Source organism: Procambarus clarkii, chromosome 53, assembly GCF_040958095.1.
Source record: "Procambarus clarkii isolate CNS0578487 chromosome 53, FALCON_Pclarkii_2.0, whole genome shotgun sequence".
NCBI lineage: Eukaryota > Metazoa > Arthropoda > Malacostraca > Decapoda > Cambaridae > Procambarus > Procambarus clarkii.
The window spans coordinates 24,671,570-24,693,647 of NC_091202.1; the positions used below are offsets into that span (position 1 = coordinate 24,671,570).

Genomic DNA, 22,078 nt, shown 5'->3' on the forward strand with positions numbered 1-22,078 from the left:
GTAACATTTCTCCACTTTAATACAATTTATTCTTATTCCTATTCTTTTAACATTTATTTCATTACACTCGTCAACGTTTCCACATCTTCGTGTCTCGTATACATAACATATCGAACTTTACTATTTCAAAAATCTTTTTCCAATTCTAACTTGTGTTCCTGGTATGTTCCTCTCACACTGCACACAGCCATGCAGACCTGCCTCCGACTTTTATTTATTTATTTATTTATTTATATACAAGAAGGTATTTTGGGATTGTGAGGATACATAATATGGTAATTACAATCTTGTAAAGCCACTAGTATGCGCAGCATTTCGGGCAGCAAATGGGGGGGACTTGTGGGGCTCAGGCACGTGTCCGGGCCCCACATCTAAGGCTACTGTACTTTGACTTGTACTGGGAAGATGGGTTCCTAGCCCACTTCTCCACCTTTATAATGCACGAGGGATATGCGGCTAATTGATTAATTGCATTACACAATTTTTCTTTTCAGGGTTTCTTGGATTTGGACAATTTAATGCAGACGGATGACGTGCTAAAAGATGAGCTGGCGGGTACTACAGCTATATGCTGTCTTCTTCGTAATGGAACCGTGTACTGCGTGAGTGGTTTTTCTTAATTTTGTATTTGACAAGCCTTATCCTTTTTTTTTTTTTTTTTTTTTTTTTTAAAGCAGTGCTTCCAAGGGAATCTTTTTCAAATTTAGTGCCATGCTTTTCTGGGCTGGCTCCTCAGTAGCTCCCTGCAGCATTGGGTCTGGTAGCACTGAGACAATGTTATCAAGACTTGCACAGGCCTACTGAACATCAAGATTAGAATAGTGTACTTAGAGTTGAAAGAGCATGGTAATCAGAGATTGATCCAGTACCATGCAGAACTGCCTAGAAAGAACTTTCAAAACAAAACAAAGTGCATGTCTTTAGTAAAGACAAAAGATGATGAACAATCAATCATCATGCCATTATCCGTGAGCAGCACCAGGTCGCAACCTGGATCATCTGGGAATCCAGCCGACCCGCGTCCTTGTTCGCATGCTTGGTGCCACATACGATGCTCTTCTCATATGTGAGGACTGGCTCACTGTTCTAGATAAGGGGTTAGTGTTCCTTAAGACATTGTTGTACGAATCTTGGTTGTGCTTTGTGATTGTGTTCGTGTTATCTAATTTGAATGTATTTAGTGTCTTAAGTTCTTCCGACACTGTTTCAAGGGTATCTATCTTGGCACTGTTTTGCATTTTCGGTTTCCTCATCAGAGTTATCTTGTCCTCATTTTGAATTGTCCCATTGTCCAAGTAGTGCTTGAGACTTGGTCTTTGTGCCAGACTTATTGATAGTAGTTGATTAATTTAGCTGTATACTTCCTGGAAAAAAAAAAAAAAAAATTGTACATGGTGATGTACATGACCTTATGTATGGGTGGTGCCTTGTATGTTTCAGGGATTATACATGGATAGTGACAGGATTCCTTAGGTTTAAAATTAATGGCATCCTATATCCTTTCTCACCCGTGATATACAAGGGTCAGTGTGCAGGCACCTGCTTAACCCTTAAAGTGCGCATCACGTCATATGACGTGTTGGAGTACTACGCAAGATTTAAACGGCCCGCGGATACACGGGGTTCACCACACCATCATCAGGGCTCTTGTAAACAGGCACCATTTAAAAAAAAAATCGTGGGCCAAACTCCCAGGTGTTATTGGCCTCAGTATTGAGTGAGCAACCAAGCCTGACGCACGCAGCATGAGCTAACAGCACTGCTGTTCAGCGTGTGACCACAGCATCGCCTAAAGATGCCAAAATATACTTATTCATACTATTATGTAGCGATGATATTATTACAGAAGACCCCTGACTGTGATAAAACTGACCAGGGTTCTGATAATAGCAGGATTGTGGTGATATTTAGCGCTGAGCGCCATGGAGGGAGGAGTAATGCTGTGGGACAGATGATGGTGTCGATGTCTTCTGACTCTGTGTGGCCACCTTTTATTGACTGCACTCACCATACCAGCTTAGTGGTTCGCTATGATGAACACAAATGTAGATACTTATATATAACGTGTGTATAGAGGGTATAAACAGCAAGAGAAGGTTGGGAGCCGCCATTTTGGTGAGGGCGGTGTTGTTTACTGGTTACCACGATGGTCTTTGGGCACCATACCAGTTTATTTGTACAAGTATGGTGAATAAAACAGGTAGATATTTATATATAATGTGTGTATATAGCGTAATAACACCACACAGTATTGTTGGAGGAGAAATATTAGTGCGTCTGGCCTTGAGGGCAGCAGCCATCAGCTGACTGTGTGAGGTCCAACGTCTTTGTGCCTTTACTCACCATACAAGCTTAGATGTACAGTTATGGTGAACAACACATGTAGATACTTATTTATAATGTCTGTATATAGTGAATTATAGCAAAAACAGTATTGTGGGAGGAGAATGTGGGTGAGTCAGATGACTTAAGGGAGGGCGGGAGTGGCTGGCTGGTACACGGCGGTCACTCCTCGTTACTTTTTGACTCATAATAGCTACTTAGTGGTTCGTTATAGTGAACAAAACATGCAGATACTTATATATAACCTGTGCTTATAGTGTAATAACCGACAAAGTATTTGTTCACTGATTGATGAACATAATTGAATCAACAATATGCACACTATATTTTTGAGTACAGCAATGATTCACTCATTTTATTATATAAATATATCAAACTACACACTATTGAATAATATTACCGCAAAAAACTATGAAAAATCAATCAGAGACATTTAAATAATTAGGTAATTATCTCTTTGTGGCAACTCCGGCCTGACAGCTGGCAAGCAACAGATCGCCTGGGACGCACGCTGAGTCAGCGCCTATAATTTGCCAGACTTCCCCGCCCTATAGCGGGCAATATATGCCACTTACTATTTTTTTATTATTTTTCCCGTGATCAGTGAACACAAATTAACAGGTTAGGAAGAAAAAATAATTTTTTTTTTTTAATTACATGCGCCTGTGGGGAAGAAAGGATATTATACCCCGAGCATGTTAAGGGTTAACTTCCCTTGCATCTGGCATTTCTGTACATTTTTAAAGGGGCAGGATGGTATTTCCCATATTATCAAGAAGACACTGATGAATTGGTAGTGAGGAAATGCCATTTGTGAAAGGATTGCAGATCATTACTTTGCAATACTATTCTGCAGTAATTGGTTTCAGATTACAATCTTTGCTGAGTTTATGTAGTTCTTTCAAACTCAAGGGTCTTACTAGGCTGTTACAGCAGTGTAGCTAACAACTGTCTAGCAAATACAGTATCTTGTTAGCAGTTTTCACAAACAGTGTAATGTAGATGTGACATTTTCAAAGGTCGTATAATCCTTGATAAATTTCTAAACAGTTCTGAATTTGTTGGGAGCATTTTCCCCATACTCGGCAAGAAGTTTTCAAACTTGCAGTGCCAGTCCTTCCACTCATTGGCTGTTGTAGATGAGGTAGAATCAATATCTAGACGAGTGGACCTTAGTAGCTTGTCCATAGTAGACTTCTCCAGATTGAATAAATTAAACTGGATAGTGATAAATACTATGCTTGAATTTGGTTTTCAAGCTTTATTCAACTTGGTTCCCTACATGATATCTGAAATAACACAAATCAAAGATATCAGAAGAGAATTACAAAATCATCATCATAATGAACCCTATAACAAGAACAAATGAGAATAATCTACCAAATTAGATAATTAGAAATATCGCAGATACCACATCAGATTCTTAACAAATCATGAGCACCTCCCAGAGACCAGGATCAGAATCTGCCCCTCAGTACAGAAAAAGGGGAGTCTCAGGAGGAATTAGAATGCGAGACAAGTCTTCTCTTCTACTGGTGTCCCTCGAAACGTAATGTTCAGGCAGAGGGAAAAATCTGTATTGGGGTGTGTGGATTGTCAGATTGTGGCTTTTTACCTAAGAGGCTAGATGATAATGATAGTTACAAGATACGAGCTAGATGGTGTTGAGATTGCGAAAGGGATCTGGAAGTTATGATCAGTAAGAATTTAAAACCAAAAAAATCAAATGTAAATGTTTGTAATAAGGCAAATAGGACACTGGGATTTATTAATCGAAGTGTTAGTAATAAGACATCTGGTGGTGTCCTTCAGCTATATCTTGCTCTGGTTAGGCCCCATTTAGATTATGCAGTCCAGTTTTGTTCGCCGTACTATAGAATAGATATAAATTCACTAGAACGTGTCCAGCGTAGGATGACAAAATTAATCTCCCAAATTAGAAACCTGTCATATGAAGAAAGATTAAAAAAGCTTAAATTACATTCTCTAGAAAGGCGAAGAATTATGAGTGACATGATAGAGGTGTACAAGTGGATGAATGTACACAACAAAGTGAATATTAATAGGGTATTAAAAGAATGAACACAAGACAGAACCTGAAACAATGGTTATAAATTGGTTAAGTTTACATTTAGGAAAGACCTGGGTAAATACTGGCTCAGTAACAGGGTTGTTGATTTGTGGAGCCAATTACCACGTAACGTAATAGAAGTAGAATCCCTTGATTGTTTCAAGCATAGGTTAGACATAAATATGAATGAGATTGGGTGGGTATAAATGGAGCTGCCTCGTATGGGTCAATAGGCCTTCTGAAGTTACCTTTATTCTTGTGTTCTTATGTTCATTTATAAACATGCATTGAACCAGTGAAAGGTCATATACAATATTATTTTAGTATAATCTTTGTTGTGAGATTGGTCATACCTGCTTGATACCTGCTTGATGGGGTTCTGGGAGTTCTTCTACTCCCCAAGCCCGGCCCGAGGCCAGGCTCGACTTGCGGTTGCGGTCAGCAACATTCTACAGTTTATAGAGTGAGATATTGCAGCTCATGGTGTTATTCCTTAGCCTTTTAAAACATTTTGCCAGTATGGGGTCCTCTCTGCTTGTACTACGACAGTACTCTTGTATAAAATGCCGACATGGCTGTATTAACTTGTATATTTTTTCACTGCCGTGTAATGGCAAATGTATAATTTGTAATGGTGCAGCAAAAATTTATTTGATATATTATGACATGAAATTTGGTTATTTTAATCAAGCAGGTAATAATGCAGGTTAATTTCTGTGGGGGAGCCCCTACGGCTTCCCGGTGTTTACCGGGCTGATATATATATGTATTAGACCATGGTATCAGTCGATGGAGGTCTTGCCTGCTGGGGACCACGAGCCTGAACCTGGCCCCTTCAGAGAGGCACAAGGAGCAATGGCCTATGGTAACCCTCATGTATTTGGAAGCATTCCCTGTCTGCCATTGACCTGGGTTTGGCTCCCAAAAAGGTAGGCGGAACAAAACAAAAACTTCACATAGTAAAAATTGCTACCTAAAACCGAACAGGGAAGCAGAACTCCCAAACTAGAACGAGCAAACAAGCAAACGTCACTAACGCTGTCGTGCCGCCTCGTCTGAGCTGGCCGCTCCAGCAATCAGTTCTTAGACTGATATTGACTGTTGCGGTCGTCGACTCTGGCCTCTGATTCCTTGCAGTTCTGTGCCTTGTGGTGTATTTCTGCAGTGTGTGGTGTGCAGGCCAGAAGTAATTCATCAGTACTGTGGTTGCATGTGCTTAGGGCCTCCTTCCCTTGGTACCCTCTAAGTACTGCACTTGCGTCTTGGGGTTACCTTCCACAGGGCGTTCGGGAACTGCTTCCGTAGGGGTCTGTTGCTGTTCGGCAATTGCCCGCCCTTGGGGTCAGCTATTTTTTTTTGTAGCCACTGTTTGGCCTTTGGTAGGAAGTGGTATTGTTGCTGGTAGGGGCACAAGGTATTGTTCAGCTTGTCTCCCATTATACACGGTGGCCGGTTCTGTTCCTCCTGGGGATGTTGTGCTTTCTCCGAGTTTTCTTTTTCTTTTTGTTAATTTGCCTGGTGGAGGTCAGCCCTCTTGGTTTCTCTACCTTCTGTTATCTTGGTGGGTCTCCATTAGGCCCCCGTGCTTGTACACGTCGCAAGGGTTCAGGTTTTTAGCCGTTCTTTGGTAGTTTGGGCCTAACTGGTTAGCAATACCCTGCCTGGGCTTCCCTTAGCAGTCAGCTTAAGGGCCCTGGAAAACCCCACTGGGGCTCTTAGGACCTATGGATCCATCTGGGTTCCAACTGCCCGAGTGCGAGTTTGATGGTTGCTCTGTCCCCTTGTCTCAGGATCACACTTACCAATTTTGCCTCCGTTATGCTGCCTGTTGGGTCAGTGATACCTTTGACCTGGGGTCTTGAGAGTCTTGTTTCTTGCTCGTGCTCCAGATTACCCAATCTTCTGATATTGAAGTTCGGGTACAGGCGGCTTCGGCATTGCATGTTTGTTATCGGTTGCTACAGTGTGCTAGGTTGATTGCTCACCCGGATGCCCCGAGGCTGCCCTGCTTGGGTTATAGGGACTTGGACTTTTTTATTTGATGCCTAATACTGCCGCCTCGTATCATGCGGCGCTGGCGGAGCTGCTTCAGTGTGCGTTTGGGGTGGATGTTACTTCTGCCCCATTCTGTAAGCTTTCTTGTGCTTTGTTTCACCTCTGGCCTGCTCATGCGCCATCTGAGCCATCCCGGTCTGTGGACAGGGAGTTCTCTTTTCTCTCTTCTCCTTGGTTTGTGTTGGGCCCTTCAGTACAAGATTTTTTCATGGCTCTTTTTTTTTTCCTGTTGGCATTGGCTTCTGGGGGGTTGGATCAGGGAGTTTCATGCTCTCCTCCGGTGCAGAGGTTTCTGTTCTTTCAGTCCTGGCGGTAAGTTTGTTCATTTGTAGCAGTCTCCTTATTTTCTGGCGAAGAATGAGTCGGCAGCATTTCGGAGGGGTCATTGGGTCATTGATGCTTGGTTGGTCAGTCCGGGGGTGCATCATGTGTTGTGTCTGGTTGCGGCTCTTCATCGTTATTTGCCCACCACGGCCTCTGTGACCGGGGATGCACTTTGGGTTGACTCGGTTTTCCCTCGTTTCCTGTTCCAGGGCTCGAGTCTCCCAGGTCGTCCGTAGGGTTATTCGGTCCAGCCAGTCTGCAGTCTTATCATTGTGCCCATGACGTTTGTAAGTTTGCTGCTTTGGCTGCCATCTTTGGTAGCATATCTTGGGCCGACAATCGGGCACAGGGATTTTAGAGGTCGAACAGGATCTTGGCCGCATGTTACTTGGTCAACGTTCCTGGCCCTAGTAGGGCATGTGTCGCTTTGGGTTGCAGATTGCTGCCAGATGTCTTGACTTCGAGTTAAGATGCGAGTGTCGGCCGTCTCCCGGGTAAGTCTCTCTTGCCGTTTTTCTTTGGTTAGGTAGCTCCGGGGAGCCGTAGGGGCTCCCCACAGAAAGTCAGCATTGGTCCGTTGGCTCCCTCCCAGGGAGTGGGGGATGTGGGGGGGGCTGCATGGACAAGCGGTGCGATGGCATTAGTGACGTTTGCTTGATTGCTTTGTTTTTGTTTGTTTTAATTTGGGAGTTCTGCCTCCCTGTTCTGTTTTAGGTAGCAATTTTTATCATGTGGGGTTTGTTTTGTTATGCCTACCTTTCTGGGTGTCAAACCTCGGTCGATGGCAGACATGGCATGGTTCCAAATACATGGGGGGTTACCATAGGCCATTGCTCCTCGTGCCTCTCTGAGGGGGGCCAGGTTCTGGCTCAAGGTCCCCAGTAGGCAAGAACTCCATCGACTGATGCCACGCTCTAATACAGTACAGTACAGTACTGTATATACATATCTGCCTGGTAAGCTTTGGGGAGCCTCTGGGGCTCGCCCAGAAAATGACGTTTCATTACATTCAACACTGTTTATTTTTGCTCCTCAGGGTAATGTTGGAGATTCACGAGCTATAGCAAGTGTTGGAGGGCGTGTTGAAGAGCTGAGCAATGACCATAAGCCAAGTTTAGCATCAGAGCAACGGAGAATTACAGCAGCCGGGGGATGGGTGGAACTGAATAGAGTTAATGGCAATTTAGCTTTGTCAAGAGCTTTGGGTGATTTTGTTTTTAAGAAGAATGAACTGAAAAGTCCTGAAGAACAAATTGTTACTGGTAAGAATAAGGTTTAGTGGGATAATGATCTTAATAGTATTCTTATTTTGGTTATTATTTAAATACTGTTACGTTGATTGTTACTTCAAATGTGTCAGGTTATCACTTTCTCTGTTTTGAAATTCTCAAATATTTTTGGTCTGTGTACTTTCAGAATGCAGCATTGTACAGTATTTTGAAGTACATATATATTTGTAATTCATTAGCTAATCCTAGTTTCCTGATGTTCAATGCTGGTTATCATACTTGTACTGTAGCTGTCTTGGAGTTAGGTGATTTTTTCTTATTTAATATATATACAGTACATAGATTAAATATTACCTGTCAGTGATTCTGAGGATCAACATACCTGCAAGCCCAAACCTTTATAAATTAAAGTTATATGTTAACTCATATCCTAGGTTAATTTTTCAGCCCTCCTAAGATTAACATTTTGTTCTGATTTGCTTCAGCATGTCCAGATGTCATAACACGAGAGATATCAGAAGATTGGGAATTCATCTTGTTAGCGTGTGATGGCATATGGGACGTCATGACCAATCAAGTAATTTTTTCAAATTTTTTAATGCAGTAATACAGTATACTGGGTAGTATTTGTGTCATAACTTTTATAGTCCTGTAGTAATGTAATTCATTATAGTATTGTATTTTGGTAATACTGAAATACAGTACAATACAGAACCTGTGCCAGGTTCTGTATTTCGTTCAGTAATACTTTGCTCTTAAAGTAAGTTAAGAGCAAAGACAAGTTAAAGTAAGTTAAAGACAAGTTAATACTTACTGTATATTGGATTTAATAGGATTTTATATTTGGGTTACATAGTGTTTGAAATGAGGTTACAGGACATGCTTTTCTGTGGAGAGCCCCTCCAGCTCCCTAGAGCTTACCGGGCTGATATGTATGTATTAGGCCATGGCATCAGTCAATTCAATGGAGTTCTTGCCTACCAGGGACCACGAGCCAGAACCTGGCCCCCTCAGAGAGGGATGAACAACAATGGCCTATGGAAACCCACGTGTGGTTGGAAGCATTCCATGTCTGCCATCGATCAGGTTAGCAGTACGGAGCCGGTCGGCCGAGCGGACAGCACGCTGGACTTGTGATCCTGTGGTCCCGGGTTCGATCTCAGGCGCCGGCGAGAAACATTGGGCAGAGTTTCTTTCACCCTATGCCCCTGTTACCTAGCAGTAAAATAGGTACCTGGGTGTTAGTCAGCTGTCACGGGATGCTTCCTGGGGGTGGAGGCCTGGTCGAGGACCGGGCCGCTTCGACACTAAAAAGCCCCGAAATCATCTCAAGATAACCTCAAGATAACCACCCAGAAAGACAGGCATCCCAAAACAAACTCCACCTGGTTAAAAAATTGCTACCAAAAGCTGAACTGTCAAGCAGAATTCCTCATCTGAAAACTAGCAAACAGGCATGACGTTATAATCACCACTGCACTGCTGTCTGCACAGTTCATCCCCCTTCCCGGGAGGGGAAAGGGGGAGCCCCAGACCCTCGCACCGGCTATCCAACCCCAGTTCTGAGGCTAATAAAGAAATATTGCCGGAACAACCGTGGACATTTTCAAGAGGAAACTAGATTTATTCCTCCAAGGAGTGCCGGACCAACTGGGCTGTGGTGGGTATGTGGGCCTGCGGGCCGCTCCAAGCAACAGCCTAGTGGACCAAGCTCTCACAAGTCAAGCCTGGCCTCGGGCCGGGCTTGGGGAGTAGAAGAACTCCCAGAACCCCATCAACCAGGTATCAACCAGGTAATGTGTTGTGGCGATCGTTCGACTCTGGATCCTGTTTCTCTGCAGTGCTTTGCCCTTGTGATGGTGGTCTGCTGTGTGATGGTGTGCGAGCCAGGAGTAATTTACAGAGTACTGTGGCTGCATGCTCCTAGGGCCACCTTTCCTAGGTTCCTTGTAACCTTACAGGGACCTGTAACCTCAAAACCACAAGGGCAGGTTTCCTGCCCTTGTGGCTTGGGGGTTATCTTCCACAAGTCGTTCGAGGACTACCTCTGTAGGGATCTTTTGCTACTCGGTGATTACCCGCCTATGGGGTCAGCTGGGGTTTTCATAGCCGCTGTTTGACCTTGGGTAGTAGGTGATATCGTCGCTGGTAGGGGCGCAAGGTACTGTGCAACTTTTCTCCCATTATACACAGCAGCTGGTTCTGCTCCTCCTGGAGACGTTGTGCTTTGGTGGTGTTTTTCTTTTCTTTTTGTTTTCTTACCTGGTAGTGGCTCATCCCTTGGTCATAGTCCTCCCTCTGTTATTCTGTTGGTTCCCCCGCTAGGTCCCTGTGATTGTGCACATCGCAGGGGGTTCAGTTTTAGTTGTTCTCTTGGTAGTTTGGGCCAACCGGTTAGCAGTACCTTGCCTGGGCATCCCTTAGCAGTCAGCCTAAGGGCCCTGGAAAACCCCACTGGGGCTCATTGGTCCCATGGATGCGTCCTCTGGGTCCAATCTCATCGAAAGCCGATCTGTCTCCTTGTCTCAGGGGTGACTTTCACCATCTTTGCCTCCGTCATGCTGCCTGTTGGGTCAACAATGCCTTTGACCCCTAAGTCCTGCAAGTGGTGTCCACTTATATTGATCTTCAGGTGCAGACAGCAGTGGCATTGCATGCGAGGGTTAGGTTGCTGCAATGCACTAGGTTGGTTGCCAATCCAGATGCCCTGAGGCTGCCCGGCTTGGGTTACAGAGACCTGGACTTGGGAGCATCAGTCACTTCAACTTTGGTTTCGTCTGTGCTCCCTGGTCCTTTCCCTGTTGTTGTTCGTTCTGCTTCCCCCTCCCTATCCCCTTGCTGTCGGCTCTCAAACGTCTGAGGGTTTTGGAGTCGGGGCAGGGTTTAGCTGGTGGTGAGACTTGGGCAGTTTCGGGGGCTGCCCCATCTGGTTCGGTGAGGGAGGCATTTGAGCCTGTTCCTCTTGCTGGGACTTCTGGGTCTGACCTGTGGGCCACCTTCTTCCCAGCCTTTCCGGTGGACTCTGCCTTTTCTTCAGCAGAGGGTTTGGAGGACAGCTCTGCCTTGGGTCCTGACGTGGAGGATCACAGAGCTGGAGAGGAATTGACTTGGGGGACTTTGGCCCTGTTTGACTCCGCTTGGGTGTTGGCACCCTTGGCGCGGGGTTTGTTACAGGTGAAGGAGTTTTCTTATCCCCCCCGCCCCTCCCTGTGCGAGTTTGATTCGAATTCTGCTCCTCCCTGGGTTTGGCTCTGGTTCCCTTGGATTCTTTGGTCCCTTTCTTCGGGAGGTTCTCGGGTTCCCGCATCCCGCCTAAGGAGGTTTGGGAGGCCATGGCAGTGTACCTCCTGCGTGACCTGGATTTCACCTCGATAATTGATCCTTCCTCGTTTGAGTTCGGTGCAGTTTTTCCTTTTGAGTGCATTACAAGGTGCCGGAGTCTTCCTGGTTGGCAGACTGTCCTTTCTTTTCGTTGGGGGCATGGTATGCATTCTGTCGGACCCGCACGCTTGAATAGCGGGAAACGTCTGCTGTTGTTCAGGTTTACTTGGGGTGGCGAGTTTGAATGCCTTGATGCGTGCTTGTTCACCCTACTCTTCCTGAGGATATCGGCCAGGTGAAGCTTCACGTGCAGGTTCACGTCCTTTCAGGCGACCCTGGTAACTGAGGATTTGCTTACCTGTCGGCAGTTGGCTTCGGTCTTGAATTACTTTTCCCTTCTTGAACTGTCTTTGGACTGGCTTGAGGAGGATGTAGAGGCGCTAGGTATCGGGCCTTTGTCCGGTGCGCTTGCCTTGGCGGCTTGGCTCGTAGGCTGCCTTGTTGAAATTGTTTGCGCCGAATCTCAGGGAGGCGGTGTCCTGTTCTTTGCTTCTCGCCTCGTGTGCCGACAGGCTGTACTCGCTCACTCCTTTGAATTCGTGTTGGCCCTGGCTCTTTTATTTTCGTCACCTTTTTATCTGTTGCTATTTGCAGAGTCTGTGACTGGGCAGTATCTGCAGGCGGCTTCGTCTAGCTGTTGGCCTATGTCGGACTTGTTAGTTCTCCAGGGTGGATGTGGTGGTCCTGCCTGGAAGGGTCGTGCCAGGGTTCGGGGTGCCTTCGGTCGTAGTAGACCAGCGGTGCCAGTTTCAAAGCCGGCGGCATCTGGTCGGTGCGGTACTCGCTCTGAGCATTGGTTGGCTTCTCGTAAGGGGCATTGGCTCTTTTTCGGGTCGCCCTGTTGACAGGGCGATGGTGGGGAGGCTCGCGCTGTTTGTTCACGCCTGGTTACACGATTTGTGGGCATTTTGGGTCGAAACTTTTGGCCTGCGGTGGCATTGGGTGGCTCCTCCTCCTTTGGGATGGTTGGGGGCTGGTGGGGCAGGCCTCTTCCCCTGCCCTCTGTCGGGTTATCCTGGAGTAGGTGCACTTGGGCATGGTCGAAACGTCGACGTCCCTCGGGTGGGTTTCCCGCCTGTTTTCATTCCTGAAATGGGACTGTGCTGATCTGTGGTTCATCCTGGACTTGTCCTGCCTGAACCCCTGGATTTATTGGCCCTCCTATCTGATGACTACTGTCCCAGATCTGGCTTTTGTTGGAGCTGGGTGCTTGGATAGTTTCTCTGGAACTCCGGGACTCGTATTGGCACATCTTGATTCATCTGGGGGTTCAGGGACTGGCTGCATTTTGTTATGAGGCGGCAAGCTTACCGCTTTCGCTGCCTACCATTCAGCTTGAATCTGGCACCTTGCATGTTCACATGCCTTACCCGGGTCGTGGTGACCCGTTTGCATCTGCTAGGGGTTGGCGTTCAGGGTAGATGTTACTTCCTCTCTATTTTGCAAGCTGTCTCGTGCGTTGTTTCACCTCCAGCCTGCTCATACGCTGCCTGAACCGTCCTGGTCGTTGGACCGGGTGTTCTCTTTTCTCTACTTGGTTTGTGGTGGCCCCTTCCAGTTCAGGCTTGTTTTGCTAGGGCTCTTTTCTTATTGACATTGGCCTCTGGGGGTCGGGTCGAGGAGCTTCATGCTCTCCTCTGATGCAGGAGTTTCTGCTCTTTCGGTCCTGGTGATCGGTTTGTTCGTTTGCAGCAGTCTCTTTCTTTTCTCTCGAAGAATGATTGCTTTCCAGAGAGGTCCTTGGATTGTTGATGCTTGGTTTGTTCGACCAGGGGTACATCATGTGTCTGGTTATGGCTCTTCGCCGATACTTGTGCGCCATAGCTTCGGTGGCTGGGAACTCGCTTTGGGTTGACCTGGTTTCCCTTCTTTCCTGTTCCAGGGCTTGAGTCTTCCAAGTATTCCGCAGGGTTATTTGGTCTAGCCAGCCTGCGGTCTATCCTCATGCCCATGATGTTCGCAAGTTTGCTGCTTTGGCTGCCATTTTTGGTAACATGTCTTGGGCTGACATTCGGGCACAGAGATTTTGGAGGTTGAACAGAGTCTTGGCCGCCTGTTATCTTGTTAGTGTTCCTGGCCCTAATCGGGTGTGTATCGCTTTGGGTCGCAGGTTGCAGCCAGTTGTCTCAACTTTGAGTTGAAGCGCAAGTGGTGGCTGCCTTCCGGGTAAGTCCCTCTTTTATTTGTCTTTGATTAGGTAGCTCTGGGAAGCCGAAGGGGCTCTCCACCTAAAACCAGTGTTGAATGCAATGAAACGCCATTTTCTGGGCGAGTCCCGGAGGCTCCCTGGCAACCTCCCGCCCTTCGGTTGGCATTTCTTTCGCGTTTTTTGACATTCACCCTCTGAACTGGGGTTAGATAGCTGGTGCGAAGGCTGGGGCTCCCCCTACCCCCGTCTCTGAGAGGGGGGAAACTGCACAGACAGCAGCACGGTGGTGATTGTGAGGTCATGCTTGTTTGCTTATTTTCAGATTGTTGAGTTGTGCTTGACAGTTTGGCATTCGGTAGCAATTTTTTAACCAGGTGGAGTTTTGGGATGCCTATTTTTCTGGGTGCCTAACCCGGTTAATGGCAGACATGGTATGCTTCCAACCACATGGAGATTTCCATAAGTCATTGCTGCTCGTGCTTCTCTGAGGGGGCCAGGTTCTGGCTCGTGGTCCCTGGTAGGCAAGAACTCCATCAAATTGACTGATGCCATGGCCTAATACAACAATATCAGCCCGGTAAGCTCAGAGGAGTCTCCGGGACTCGCCCAGAAAATGGCATTTCATTATATTCAATGCTTTTTTTTGTGTAAATTTTCTCCCTTTCTTCACTTTACCTAATTAACTGAAAGTGGGTATCCAGTTTTTTCAAGGGGGAAGCCCTTTGAGGATCCCTCAAGATTCAATGTTAATATAGTGCAAACTACTAGTTGGCATCGGTTGTGAGGTTCTTTTCCACTTACTGGGGATCACGAGCCAGAACCTGGTCCCCTTTATAATTGGAGCAGGGAACAGCAGCACTATGATAAAATGTTCAGTGAATTTGAATCATGTCGACAATCACCAGAGAGGCACCCACAAAGTCAGTGAAACAAAATGAAGCACTGCTAGTTATCAATGCCTCAAAATCCCTAACAATGTTAACAAATGATCAAAAATTCATGAAACTAGTGCGAGCTCGTTTGCCTCACCTTCCACTCTCATTTCGGGGAAGGAGGGAGCAGACTGGGGTCATGAGGATTACAAGACATATGACCCTGCTATGGTTCATAGCTTGCCTTTTCCCGATAGCTGCATCACTGTCATTCTAGCAAACTTGAATTTCACAGAATGCCTTGAGTTGTGCTGTGGAATATTACACGTCAGTGTTAAATTTTGTGACGTGAAACAATAGGTATAAATTGGGTAAGTTTTAGATTTAGGAAAGGCCTGGGTAAATACTAGTTCATTAACTGGGTTGTTGATTTGTGGAACCAATTACCACGTAATGTAATAGAAGTATGATCCCTTGGTTGTTTCAAGCATAGTTTAGACATATACAGTGGAGCCTCGAGTGACAAGTGGCTCCGTCTACAAGCATTTCAAGTACATAACGAGCAAGCCACTCGCTGAAAATTTGTCTCGATTGATGAGCTTCCACTCTAATGATGAGAAAACCATGTGGTGCTTCCTAGCATTCCCGCTGGCTCTTGTAAATTCTCAGACGCCTCTGACGATGCAAATAATTTTTTTTTTTAAAAGATGCTAGTGATGCTGGGATGTAAAGGGGTGACTGCTGTAATGTTGCTAAGCAATGAATTTTTTTTAGAAAATATAAAAAAAATTGAAAAATTTGAAAAAAGAACAAGTGTCAAAAAGGTTCGTTCAGTGTATGTCAGGTAGGCTGCTCCATTTTCTATAAAAAATGAAAAATAATTTTTTTTTTTAAAAGTCATAAAGGTTCGTTCAGTTTGTCAGGTAGGCTGCTCCATTATTTAAAAAGCGTATATCATGTTGATATTTTTTGGTGGTGGGATGGATTCATTTTATTTCCATTATTTTATACGGGGAAATTTGTTTTGAAAGACGAGCGTTTCACATGATGAACTCGGTGCCGGAACGGATTAAATTCGTTGCTCGAGTCTCCACTGTATATGAATGAGATTGTGTGGTTTATAAATAGGAGCTGCATCATATGGGCCAATAGGCCTTCTGCAGTTACCTTTGTACTTATGATCTTAATGTCAACACTTTTTACTCAATAATATACTCACTCCTTCCCCGTTTCTCATTTTCTCTATGCTGCTCTTACAATATTTGCTTCCTTTGTTCTCCCTTCTCTTTATCTTTGTGTTACTCGGTCTTTAATACAAATGGAAAACTAGAAGGGGTTAAAGTTATTAAAGATGGTAAGCTTACCTTGAGGTTACCTTGAGGTTACCTAGAGGTGCTTCCGGGGCTTAGCGTCTCCGCGGTCCGGTCGTCGACCAGGCCTCCTGGTTGCCGGACTGATCAACCAGGCTGTTGGACGCGGCTGCTCGCAGCCTGACATATGAGTCACAGCCTGGTTGATCAGGTATCCTTTGGAGGTGCTTATCCAGTTCTCTCTTGAACACTGTGAGGGGTCTACCAGTTATGCCCCTTATGTGTAGTGGAAGAGCGTTGAACAGTCTCGGGCCTCTGATGTTGATAGAGTTTTCTCTCAGAGTACCTGTTGCACCTCTGCTTTTCAACGGGGGTATTCTGCACATCCTGCCATGTCTTCTGGTCTCATGTGATGTTATTTCTGTGTGCAGGTTTGGGACCAGCCCCTCTAATATTTTCTACGTATTATGTATCTCTCCCGCTTGCGCTCAAGGGAGTACAGATTTAGGCTCTTTAGTCGGTCCCAATAGTTTAGATGTTTTACTGAGTGGATTCTAGCAGTAAAGGATCTCTGCATGCTCTCCAGGTCAGCAATTTCTCCAGCTTTGAAAGGGGCTGTCATTGTGCAGCAGTACTCCACTCTAGAGAGCACAAGCGTTTTGAAAAGTATCATCATCGGTATAGCATCTCTAGTGTGAAAAGTTCTTGATGAAAAGCTTGATGAAAAATTTGTTCATAAGTTTCATGAACTTGCAATTCTTAAAAACTTTAACCACATCTGGCTCCCTATGTGCCTCCCCTTGCTGTCGAGGACTCCAGCAGCTGTGGTCCCCTCAGATCAAAGACAGTTTCCAAAATACTGGGTAGATGGTAGTTCCTCAGCCTAATGTCCTACCTTTTGTCAAAGGAGAGGCAGTGCTCTTACTGTTCTAAAAATGTGTAAATTAAAACAAGAATTCAAAATAAAAAATAATTTAGTAGGAGAAACCCAGTCTTTGTAGATCATTTTTGTGTTGATTAATTACCATCTGGTTGATACCTGGTTGATACCTGGTTGATACCTGGTTGATGGGGTTCTGGGAGTTCTTCTACTCCCCAAGCCCGGCCCGAGGCCAGGCTTGACTTGTGAGAGTTTGGTCCACCAGGCTGTTGCTTGGAGCGGCCCGCAGGCCCACATACCCACCACAGCCCGGTTGGTCCGGCACTCCTTGGAGGAATAAATCTAGTTTCCTCTTGAAAATGTCCACGGTTGTTCCGGCAATATTTCTTATGCTTGCTGGGAGGACGTTGAACAACCGCGGACCTCTGATGTTTATACAGTGTTCTCTGATTGTGCCTATGGCACCTCTGCTCTTCACTGGTTCTATCATCGATAGATGATAGAGCCCAATAGGCTCAGGAATCTGTACACCAGTTGATTGACAGTTGAGAGGCGGGATCAAAGGGCCAAAGCTCAACCCCCCGCAAGCACAATTAGGTGAGTACAGTTGTTCTGTACTTGGGCTGCATAATTCACTTCTAAAGTTTTTTACTGGCACACATATTTTGTAATTGTTTACTAGTACCAGTAAATATAGGATCAATATGTTCATTCATTATCATTACCCTGTGTCCTATTTTTATGGGAGTTGGGCGGCATGAGCTCAGAGGAAAACTGTTAAATAATGATGTTATTGTGAAAGAAGGTTATGGATATTAATAAACTACCATATATCACTTGTCCATTTGTTACATCTCTACCTGCAGTATATAATAAGGACCCCCTAATTATATTTGCAGGAAGTGGTAAACTTTGTGAGACTACGGTTGTCTCAGGGAATGGAGCCGGAAGATGTGTGTGAGGATCTGATGACGAGGTGCCTGGCTCCGGACTGTCAAATGGGTGGACTGGGCTGCGACAACATGACTGTCGTTCTCATCTGCCTCGTTCATTCCGGGTCTTGGCGTGAGGTATAGTTATCTACCGGGTTTGTTGGAGGGTGTCAAGATTTCTTACGCACTAGTCGCAGATAAAAAAAAAACATTACATTGGCGAGATACCCTCCCCTCCAATATACTGGAATAAATGAGGGTTATCCATAATACAGATTTTTGTATTTTAAGGTTTATATTGCTTTAGAGTTACAATACAGTATACATGAAAACAATTTTATATATCACTTCAATATACAGTACAATATTTTATGTTGACTAAACCACACACTAGAAAGTGAAGTGACGACGTCGTTTCGGTCCATCCTGGACCATTCTCAATATTATATAACTTTGCTTTATTTATCTGCATACCATTTTGTGACTCCATATAAATTTCCCTACATTTTAAGGTGCATGTGCTGTATAAAGAAATATTTTATTAAAGAAAAGTAAAGAGGAGGAAGTATGAAGTTAAATAATTGAGTACATTAGGGAATGTGTGTGTTTGGACCATGGTGTATAGTGGTGGCTTGTTTGGACTATGGTGTATAGTGGTGGCGTGTTTGGACCATGGTGGATAGTGGTGGCTTGTTTGGACCATGGTGGATAGTGGTGGCTTGTTTGGACCATGGTGTATGGTGGTGGCATGTTTGGACCAGGGTGTATAGTGGTGACATGTTTGGACCATGGTGGATAGTGGTGCACGTTTGGACCATGGTGGATAGTGGTGCATGTTTGGACCATGGTGTATAGTGGTGGCATGTTTGGACCAGAGTGTATAGTGGTGGCATGTTTGGACCATGGTGTATAGTGGTGACATGTTTGGACCATGGTGTATAGTGGTGACATGTTTGGACCATGGTGTATAGTGGTGACATGTTTGGACCATGGTGTATAGTGGTGGCGTGTCTGGACCATGGTGTATAGTGGTGGCGTGTTTGGACCATGGTGTATGGTGGTGGCGTGTTTGAACCTTGGTGTATAGTGGTGGCATGTTTGGACCATGGTGTATGGTGGTGACAAGTTTGGACCATGGTGTATGGTGGTGGCAAGTTTGGACCATGGTGTATGGTGGTGGCATGTTTGGACCATGGTGTATGGTGGTGGCAAGTTTGGACCATGGTGTATGGTGGTGGCAAGTTTGGACCATGGTGTATGGTGGTGGCGTGTTTGAACCTTGGTGTATAGTGGTGGCATGTTTGGACCATGGTGTATGGTGGTGGCAAGTTTGGACCATGGTGTATGGTGGTGCAAGTTTGGACCATGGTGTATGGTGGTGGCAAGTTTGGACCAGAGTGTATAGTGGTAGCATGTTTTGACCAGGTCTACTCTCCACTGTCACTCTGCCCAATTTTGTGATACTTGTAAATTTTCTTGTCACTGGGCAAGTCACATAGAGCCTGGCAAGTCACATAGAGCCTGGCAAGTCACATAGAGCCTGGCAAGTCACATAGAGCCTGGCAAGTCACATAGAGCCTGGCAAGTCACATAGAGCCTGGCAAGTCGGACAGAGCCTGGCAAGTCGGACAGAGCCTGGCAGGTCGGACAGAGCCTGGCGGGTCGGACAGAGCCTGGCGGGTCGGACAGAGCCTGGCGGGTCGGACAGAGCCTGGCGGGTCGGACAGAGCCTGGCGGGTCGGACAGAGCCTGGCGGGTCGGACAGAGCCTGGCGGGTCGGACAGAGCCTGGCGGGTCGGACAGAGCCTGGCGGGTCGGACAGATCCTGGCGGGTCGGACAGATCCTGGCGGGTCGGACAGATCCTGGCGGGTCGGACAGATCCTGGCGGGTCGGACAGATCCTGGCGGGTCGGACAGATCCTGGCGGGTCGGACAGATCCTGGCGGGTCGGACAGATCCTGGCGGGTCGGACAGATCCTGGCGGGTGGGACAGATCCTGGCGGGTGGGACAGATCCTGGCGGGTGGGACAGATCCTGGCGGGTGGGACAGATCCTGGCGGGTGGGACAGATCCTGGCGGGTGGGACAGATCCTGGCGGGTGGGACAGATCCTGGCGGGTGGGACAGATCCTGGCGGGTGGGACAGAGCCTGGCGGGTGGGACAGAGCCTGGCGGGTGGGACAGAGCCTGGCGGGTGGGACAGAGCCTGGCGAGTCGGACAGAGCCTGGCGAGTCACATACCTTTCCTTTCATTCAATGTTTTTTCCCCTCACCTTGATAGTGGGAAATAGTATGATGATGTGAATTAAAGTTGGTAATGTATTGCCCAGGCCAATGGTCGTGATGATTCTCAAAAATATGGTTAGGATTTTTTTATTTTTGAGATATATACAAGAGTTGTTACATTCTTGTACAGCCACTAGTACGCGTAGCGTTTCGGGCAGGTCCCTGGAATACGATCCCCGCCGCGAAGAATCGTTTTTACAACCAAGTACCCATTTTACTGTTGAGTTAAACAGAGGCTACAGTTAAGGAATTGCGACCAGTAAATCCTCCCCGGCCAGGACACAAACCCATGACAAAGCGCTCACGGACACCAGGTGAGTGTCTTACCACTACACCATGGAGACTGGTTTTCATTTCCCAACTTGATAAATTTATTGGTTACTTTACTATGATGATGAAATATCCAACAAAACAATGTGAGTTGTCATTTGTGGTATTTGCCAGTTATTATTAGTATTTACCTGGTACAGTACTATACAATTTGCTTGCCTTGGCTGATGAACTACAGATTACACACTTTATACAGTGAACTCCTGATAATCATTTTAGTTTGGGGGGATTTACACACTTTTCTTCATTCTAACAAGTTTTTGTTCTAATGTTCTTTTATTGTGTTCCTCTGTATTAGTCAAACTAGGTATGATCCTTTTTAATTTTTCGGAAATTTCTGCAGGAAATGTTGATCATTAGGGGGCGCATGTTGGTAGATGGTACTGTGGCTTTTAAACCTAGTGGATCATCAAGCGACTCGAGTGACAAGGAACATATTTGCACACCAAACTTCAATAGTGCTGGTGTTGAAGATGAATAAGATTGAGTGCCTTAGTGTTACACAGATTTAGGATATTTTTAAGTAAGTGAAAACATTAAAGATTATAGATTTTTTCTATAATGTTGAAGATTAGAGAGGTACAGTAATATATCATCTCTGAAATAACTGATCCTGAGCCTTTCTTCTGCATCTATTTCTTGGTAGGTTTCCTCAGTAGCTCAGCTCATCTTAAGGCACTGGTGCAGTAGGGCCATCCTTAGCATGCCAGACTTTTGTAACTATCTCGGCTCGCCAGTTATGTGTAACATGTCGGTGATTTTTGTTTGCCTTAAAGGGGCAGGGGGGGGGGGGGGAGTAACATGTGAAGATCATGTGCCGACTCACAACTGAGGAAGACCACCAACACCAACTTGCCTGTGAAATATTTAGAAAAGTCATAACTCGTAAAAAACTAACTTGCAAAACTTGTAAAATCAACCTGCTGACTATTGAACGAGTCCTGGTGTGCCACCTCCCTCCTGTCACCAGGTGGATCCTTCACACACCTTATTACGCTCGTTGAGATCCCTCTAAGCCAATTACTGTCTTTCCCAAGGATGCTACTCCCAACAGTTTTCTAACTCTTAGGGTACCTATTTACTCCAAGGTGAACAGAGGCATCAGCTAAAAGGAAATATATTTTGCCACAGGACCCAAATCTGGGACCTCTCAGTTGTGATCTGACTGAGCTGATCACTGTACTATAGGATATAGAACCTTTGTGCTTGAAAGTGGCATGAAGTGATTTTTCATTCTTTCTGTGACCATTTATGTACTCATTGTAATGAGTTTTGGTGTTTGAGTCTTGTTCTTATACTCTCATGCCTGGAAAAGTCACCAGAAGTTCTGCTGGGCTTGGACAATGCATTATCAGTGCATCAGAGAGGCTGCTTATGCCATATATCTGCTGGATGGGATTCTATGGATTCTGCACCCAATTCAGAGCCTGACTTTGATGCGTGCAGTTTTCCTGGCTGTATGGCAGTATTTGTTTACACCATTGGTCACTCCTGTTGCCTCTGGTATTCATCCTCCTGGGTTCTGTGGCATTTCCTCTCTTGGATGTGTAGTGCATGACTTCGTTGCACCTTTGTAATTGTTGAACTACCCTCTCTTACAGCAGCCTATTTGTTTGTGGCATATTTGTGGTTTAGCACTCTGCATTTAAAGTTTTTACAGTATCTGACCATCACCAGTGTGGAGTTCATGAATTTCCTTTTGCTTCTGAGAGGAACTCCTCAATTCCCAAAGCCTAGCTCTGTTATGACCAAGCCTTTGTCCATCACAGCATGTCACTGAAACCCATCCCTTAGCTACAGGGAGCTAGATCCAGAATCTCCCTTGCTCTACGAGGCAAGGGAATAAATTCCTCCAAGGAGTGCCGGACCAACCATTCTGTGGTGGGTATGTGGGCCTGCGGGCCGCTCCAAGCAACA

The 22,078-nt window shown here is 45.7% G+C and overlaps 1 protein-coding gene across 2 annotated transcripts in view; it reads left to right on the forward strand.

The window, feature by feature from the left end:
* LOC123767062 (probable protein phosphatase 2C T23F11.1) overlaps nt 1-22,078 on the forward strand; it is a 45,535-nt gene that overhangs the window by 6,305 nt on the left and 17,152 nt on the right. Inside the window, exons 4-8 of one of the 2 annotated variants that reach the window (XM_045756530.2) lie at nt 495-602; nt 7,830-8,055; nt 8,508-8,599; nt 17,514-17,684; nt 20,505-20,684. In XM_045756530.2, the coding sequence (XP_045612486.2) occupies nt 495-602; nt 7,830-8,055; nt 8,508-8,599; nt 17,514-17,684; nt 20,505-20,642 (735 nt within the window). In that variant the 3' untranslated portion in view covers nt 20,643-20,684. The remainder of the gene's footprint in view (nt 1-494; nt 603-7,829; nt 8,056-8,507; nt 8,600-17,513; nt 17,685-20,504; nt 20,685-22,078) is intronic. The other variant, XM_045756531.2, reaches the window with a different exon arrangement.